The sequence below is a fragment of the Protomyctophum bolini genome, assembly GCF_963924005.1.
Source record: "Protomyctophum bolini genome assembly, chromosome: 3".
NCBI classification, from domain to species: domain Eukaryota; kingdom Metazoa; phylum Chordata; class Actinopteri; order Myctophiformes; family Myctophidae; genus Protomyctophum; species Protomyctophum bolini.
This window is the reverse complement of record NC_137864.1, coordinates 11,578,410-11,585,909: the sequence shown is the minus strand read 5'-3', so window position 1 is coordinate 11,585,909 and position 7,500 is coordinate 11,578,410. Positions and strand designations below refer to the sequence as shown.

Below are 7,500 nucleotides of genomic sequence, written 5' to 3'. Positions count from 1 at the left end.
AGATGAGAGAGAGAGAGAGAGAGAGAGAGAGAGAGAGGAGAGAGAGAGAGAGAGAGAGAGAGAGAGAGAGACAGAGAGAGAGAGAGAGAGAGAGCATGCTGACAGTCACAATGAAACTGTAAATGGAGTATAAGAGGGGGAGAGAGCAGTGGGTAGTTGTGTGAGAACATTAAAGAGGAGAAATGGGGAGAGAGATCAGAGGAAAATAGAAAGAAAAACATGAAAGCCAGAGAGAGAGAGGGGGGAGGGCTTGGAGATGGTGTAAGAGACGGAGGGAGGGCAAAGTAAATGGAAAGTTCTGAGAGAACAGACGCAGAAAAGATTCTGAATCATATTTCTGAAAAACCCTTTGCTGCATGTCGGCCAGTATTATTCTCTCTATTGTCTCTGTTCTGCTCTCGTTCAAGAGCACACCGGAAACCTTTTCAAACGCTGTTTGAAAACCGTTGGGGTCAGAGAGAACCCAAAAAACGGATCGCAGAGGAGCCCCATCTATCTACAGGTAGCATGCCCTCATTCTGTTCAGTGGCTCGAGGCACCGTTGTTAAATACCAAGTAATATGGACATGGTTGGCACTAGAGAAAAGGCCACGAGGTCACCAAAAAGTCAGTTAACAAACCGTTAAGGTCTCCTCACACCGGAGGCAAAAGATCCTTATCCAGTCGTGTGATTTTGGGTCGCGGGGATAAACCGTGTTAATCTGCTTTAGCCTTATTCTATGTGAATACGGGAATATTCGACCCTTTCTCTTCTGGAAAATATGCCAAACCCTTTATTTTCTCCACCCACCGCGTCAAATAATTGTACCCGGGAGCTGCGGCCGGGTGACCACTGATTCCAGTGGTGCATGAGGCTGACCACGGCCCGGTTTGATGGAGCATCGGCCGGGGGTCAGTGACAGGATTAGCTCGGTGGGACACCCAGATACAGCTGCTGCTAGCCCAGCTGCTGCAGCGTCTGTCCGTATTCTCAAACGTGTGTTTGTGCAGAGGACTGTGCCAAATTGATATAGGCTTGCTGTATATTTCATCCCCTTCCGTGTGAAAATGTTTTCTCTGTCCTTTTTGAGGGGCGCTAGCACCTCCTATATACAGCTAAATCCCCACACATCTCATAATTGCCATTGACAATGAAAGGAGAAATTAGGTCATATGTGTGCCTCAAATATGACGTAAGTTTGTGGCAACACAAACATTAAATGCTATTGACAATGAAGGGGAAATTTACGTCATATGTAGATGAGCAAATCGGCTAACCAATCACATACATTCAGTTGTTCATGAGATGATGTATGATGATAAGAGCGCCCCTCACTTCACACAGGTGTGTTTTTTTCATGTAGCCTACAAGCTTGTAGATCTGCTCAGTTTTAGATAGCCATAACAGACCCTCCAAAGGACCCCTGCAGGTCCCAGGACCGCACTTTGAGAACCACTGATCTATATGTATCTGGTGAGTCAAAACCAACGAATCGAAGTGCAAAGCGGATTCTTTGTGATGCAAAGCGAGCAATCATTTCCCTCTATAGAGTAGAGTAGTGTATAGTGTGGTGCTGTGTTTACCTGCAGAAACACACTGCCCTCTCCCTGTATTTTGTTTTTTTCACTGTTTGTTTGTCTTGGTTGACACTTGACAGGGATGTTTTTTGGGGGGCAGCCAAAACCAACAGCCAAATCCGGCCCCCGCAGAGGTTTCTTGTGGCGCCTGGACAAGATTCCGATATAAAAATATGATGTTATGTTACAGTTATTGGCTGGTTGGTTGTTCAGGATGACAATTCTTTCACATTGTTTTCTTTTTAATGTGCTGTGTTAGTAACTTTTTATTATGAAATGCAGGTCATAGCATACATAGTTTAGGTTTGGTCTTTATTAAATAGGCTGGTGTTTTATGTTGCACCGCAAGTGACTGAGGGGAAACATTATTTCAGATTCATTATGTATGTAAATACAGTACAAATTCTCTTCATTAAGCAGGCCAGGATAGGAGTGCAGTCGGATGACCTACAGAAAATTATGCTACAGGTGCATCATGAGGAGCACATGAAGATTGTGAGTGATAACAGTCAACTTCAATCCAAGCTGGATAAACACCTGAGAAACGAAGAATTTGTTTTCCATGAAATTACAACAAACCTGAGACTCCAGGCTCAGGATCTGCAGTGCATTATTTCCACCAGGGATAGTCAGATGAAGCAACTTAAGGAGAAATGGGACTTCTACTTCTTCTCTACTTTGCACTACTTTCAGAATAAAGTGCCTTTCAAGTATAGCTCAGCAATTATGATTTTAGTTTTTCTCCTAGGTACTGTAGTTTGGGAAAAAACTAACATTGCTACATTTCTGTGGCACCTCATCATAAAAGAGCAAAAGTGAAGCACTCAGACTGAGTGCAGTTCCTCCATCACCAACCATCCATTTGTAGCTATTTCTGAGTTTTGAGTGGATGTTGTCCATTACACCAAATAAATCATTCTCCTTATGCAGGGCCATTTTATCGTCATATGGGCCCTAGGCAAAGCCCAACATGCATAGATGCAGCATGAAGCATAGCAGGCCAGTTACCATAATAGACATATTTACGGTATGTCCCATTGTTGTGTCGGACCTATTGCACAGAACAAAATGGTCATATAAGGTCAACATTTTTGTTGTCACATATCTTGACTAAAAGTGATGCAAACACGTAGTGGCTCTATAACACGCCCTGATCTGGGGTATACTGTGCAGCACGAGCCCAGTGGTTAGGCCGTATGTGCAGAATGCCATGATCAGCAAGCAGTTCAGCATCACCTAGCCTCGATACCCAGGCTTTCATTTCGTCTGCACGAAAAATGAAAGCCTGGATTTACGCATGGGCTGCACTGGTCTAAAAGTGGGAGTCAAGCCTTCCGCGTAGGCGTCGCTCCAAATGACGTGACGTCAGGGCTCTGAGCGGTGTGCACCCCTCAAAATAACACCGTGAGGAAATCAGTACCAGTGGAACTTCAAGCGAGGCTTTGCGAGGAAAATGAGGAGATTGGCTGAATAACCCACCACACCCCCTAAGAAAAGAACCAACGTGTGCCGACTCTGTGGAAATAACTTTGACAGTCCGTTAGAATGGTATACTCCAGCAACCAGTGGTTTCTGCTTCTGGTCGACGCAATACCAGTGCTGCACTGGGGGGGGGGGGGGGGGAGGGTCCGGGGCTGACGGACAGATCGGTGAACCAATCAGGGTGACTGTTTTTCTGAGCCGCGGCCCTCCCATCTAGGCCAGAAATGTCTAGCGTTAGCTCAGGCTAAGCATCACCTACCCTGTCTCTCCGGATAGCTCTGCTTAGTCAGAGACTAGAGAGCATAGCAGTGGTTGTGTGGTTCTCTGGACCCACTGAAAAATCAGCCATTCTCGTTCTTCCCATAGAGATTAAAAAATATATTCATCTAAATTATTTGAAGCCTATATAGAATCAAGCCATCCAGGTGGTGAGTCATAACCATAAAACCTTTGATTTTGTGTGGGGGGGAAAAAATGAAAATGAAAGACGCTAAACGTTGTCGTATACTGTATACGTGTTGCTCCTCACCTGTGTCTCGGGTATGATGGGCCCGTACTCCGGTGAACTCCTGTAGCAGGTGGACAGAGGAGACGCCACGATGACGGGACCGGGACGCACAAACCCGCTCAGGTCACAGCTGGGGATGTCGTTCTCCTCCTGGGAACCACAGCACAAGCACACAGACCGTCGGCCATTACAAATAGCAAGGCGAGGCTGTTGTTTAGCCAGCATGCATGCATTGGGCTGTCCCAGTGCTTAGGATGGAGAGATGGATGGATATGAATTAGGCACCGAAGTCTGACATCACTGCCACTAGAGAGCGCTATAATATCCCCCTGTGTCACGCATATAGAAATCTATATCTAAATCTATATGCCTGACATCGAGAAAAAAAAAAGTTTTCTAAATCATGACAATTTTCTGAAAGATTTGAGGCACCAAAAGGGGTTCCCGCCCAGAATGGGTTACAAACACCATAGGGTCATATTAGATTTGCGACATGGTGTACAAAAAAATAACCAAATCAGCCCTGCCATTTTACTCTACTATGGAGATGGAGACGTTATGCAATGTAACTTACTAACTCCATATCATAAACGACACAGAGTCACATACCTGACACTGACAGCATCGCCAGGTTGATTTGTTTATTTCTGGAATACACTTCTTAGATAACACAATCTGAGATTTCTGAGGTATTTTCAATTTAAAAGAATATATTTACGTGACCCCTGCAGGGTAGCGGGACTTGGGAGAACTTCGGTATTAAATTATTACTTGTAACTACTGTATGTCTATCCTACAGACAATTTGAAACAGTGCCACCCCCCTCCTCGAGTCCACGCACGCGCGCACGCACACGCACACAGACACAGACACAGACACAGATACACAGATACACACACACACACACACACACACACACGGTTACCTTCTTCATGACGAGTGTGTCCATGACGTAGAACACGTTCCAGGGCACCCACACCGTGCGGTACTGGGTGAGGAACGGAGCGCGCTCAAAGCTCAGCGTCAGCGAGGCCCCGCCATTGGACAGCAGGTCGAACCTGGGGTCACACACGGCCCAATGAAAAAGAAGGTGAATTAGTCTACAACTGACCTGATTGGATTATTTGACTTTTGTTTACGCTACAATATATTTTCTTTACCACATGAACCCTTGCGTCACTGTACTTTAAGCTCTGTCGTACAGGCGAATATACCGTCTCTGTTGGGTGGAAACCTCATATGTCCAAAACTGTTCTTTTTCAGGAACAGAAACAGCTAAATTAGCTCAAAACGCCTTAGTATGATCAAGATAGGGTGTTAATTTACACAAAAAAAACACAAAAAGTATAAAAATATGGAGATAATATAGGTTTCTGCCCGACAGCTACAATACAGGGATTAACCCAAGCCACTAGAACGGCTGGCCAAAGTCAAAGTCGTACGATTAGTTACACACGTTACCACAGTGGAATGTGTTCTCCGTATTTCACCCATCTCTTGGAGCGGTGAGCCGCATCGTGCCCCACGCTCGGGAATCATTAGTTGATTTGACCCCCAATCCAACCCGTTGATGCTGAGTGCCATCAATGAGTGTCCCATTTTTACAGTCTTTGGTATGACCCGGCCGGGGATCGAACCCCCGACCTCCCAGTTTCAGGGCGGACCCTCTAACCACAAGGCCACTGTCTGGCCAACGTTGACGCTGGAACTGCAGGCAGGCGCTGTTTTGCCCGTTCATGCAGCACGAGTAAACCCTGCGCAGCTGCATGGGGTTTGACATGGAGCGCTCGTTAGCACTTCCGCATTTTGGACACCGAAAAGCAGTAATACACCACGTACAGAGCCCTGTGGGACTCCAGTCAAGTGGGTAAGTGGTTTTACATTAGTAAAGCAATTAGTATAGCCAACGTGTAGAGATTGAACGTGTATTTGACCTCTCTGCTGTAATGGACTTGAGGATATTAAGACATCACACACACACGCACACACACGCGTGTACACGCACGCACACACACGCGCACACACACACACACACACACACACACACACACACACACACACACACACACACACACACACACACACACACACACACACACACACACACACACACACACACACACACACACACACACACACACACACACACACACACACACACACAGCTTGGCTGTTTGTATGCACTTGTTGTGGCCACTCTGTGTGGGCAAATGAGATAGCTTAGTGAGTGAGTGAGTGAGTGAGTGAGTGAGTGAGTGAGTGAGTGAGTGAGTGTGTGTGTGTGTGTGTGCGTGCCTGCGTGCGTGCGTGGGTGTGTGTTGTATGTATTACTGTAAATACATCCTTGCTTCTTGCACTGTATGCATGCCTGTGTGTGCATGTGTGTGCATGTGTGCGCACGTGTGTGTGTGTGTGTGTGTGTGTGTGTGTGTGTGTGTGTGTGTGTGTGTGTGTGTGTGTGCGAGTGTGCACGTGTGCGCGCACGTGCATGTGTGCGTGGGTGCGTGTGTGTGGCCACGGTGATTGATTGTGTCCTTGTAAATCCAATGCATTTTAAAGAGCCACACACTACTTTAACAGCACTCCAATCTCTCTGACTCACAGTCACCCACCCATTCGCACCTCTGGGAGGGAGGGAGAGAGACAGAGACTGAGAGAAAGAGAGAGATAGAGAGAGAGAGAGAGAGAGAGAGAGAGAGAGAGAGAGAGAGAGGGAGAGAGAGAGAGGGAGAGAGAGAGAAAGAGAGAGAGAGAAAGGGAGAGAGAGAGGGTGAATAAACATAATTTTACGGTCATTTCTCTTTCTATCTGTCTCTCTCACTGTTACAACAATCTCTCTCTTCCAAGCTGCACCCCCCCTCTCTCTCTCTAGCCTACAGTATCTGAATCTTGCTCTCAATAAATCATCTGTTGCCTCCGTCGCGCCCCTGCTATCTCTCCCTTTCAATAAAATTACATATTGCGATGTTGTATGCCAAAAGCGCCGTACAAGATCATGCCGTTTTGAAGTCAATAAATAACATGCATTCACACTCTCTCATACTGTACATACATACATGCAAAACACAGCGCTTTGCAAGAGAAACCAGTCAATTGCACATTGCACTCGCTGTGCAGTGGTAAGCAGGAATACATTGCTGCAATATTATCCTGTAGAAATGGGATTTATGTGGCTATGTGCTGTACTTCTTTATTCTGCCCTCTCTCTCGCTGTCTCTCTTTCTCACTGTGACCCTCTCTCCATCTGTCTGTCTGTCTGTCTGTCTGTCTCTCCGTCTGTCTGTCTGTCTCTCCGTCTGTCCGCCCGCCTGCCTGCCTCTGTTAAATAGCTCTATATTTGTGATATGAATCATTGCTATAGTGTGTTTGTTAAGTAACAGGGCTCTCCACGGCTCTCAAGCTTTTTATTAAATAGAAATCTGCATTTTCAGGTCAGGATACCAATTTGTTTTTTGGCCCTGATCCAGAAAAGGAGCCACTGATTTATGTACACTTATGGCTGTCGACAGTACATGTGTGCATGTGCATGTGCGTGCAGCCGTGCACTGTGTATGCGTGACCTTGTGTGCATGTGTGTGTGTGTGTGTGTGTGTGTGTGTGTGTGTGTGTGTGTGTGTGTGTGTGTGTACATACATGCCGTCCTTGCGCGTCACAGTGTAACCGTGTTCAGGGTAGTGCACAAACGTCACGTTGACTCCAATCAGCGGCGTCCCGTCTGCTGTTAACACCTGTCCACGAATTATAGACACTAGACTGAAGACACACACACACACACAGACACACACACAGACAGACAGACAGACAGACAGACAGACAGACAGACAGACAGACAGACAGACAGACAGACAGACAGACAGACAGACAGACAGACAGACAGACAGACAGACAGACAGGGGGAAAAAAGTGATATTATTTACTTTTTTGTACACTACACACCCAACATGTCCTCCTGT

General features: G+C 46.3%; 1 protein-coding gene across 5 annotated transcripts in view; it reads right to left on the bottom strand.

The window, feature by feature from the left end:
* The window catches only part of tenm3 (teneurin transmembrane protein 3), a 363,756-nt gene that overhangs the window by 115,848 nt on the left and 240,408 nt on the right, over positions 1–7,500 (bottom strand). For all 5 annotated transcript variants that reach the window (XM_080757108.1, XM_080757110.1, XM_080757109.1 and 2 more), the window contains exons 17-19: positions 7,181–7,300; positions 4,473–4,605; positions 3,569–3,697 (exon numbers count right to left, since the gene is read on the bottom strand). In XM_080757108.1, the coding sequence (XP_080613234.1) occupies positions 3,569–3,697; positions 4,473–4,605; positions 7,181–7,300 (382 nt within the window). The remainder of the gene's footprint in view (positions 1–3,568; positions 3,698–4,472; positions 4,606–7,180; positions 7,301–7,500) is intronic.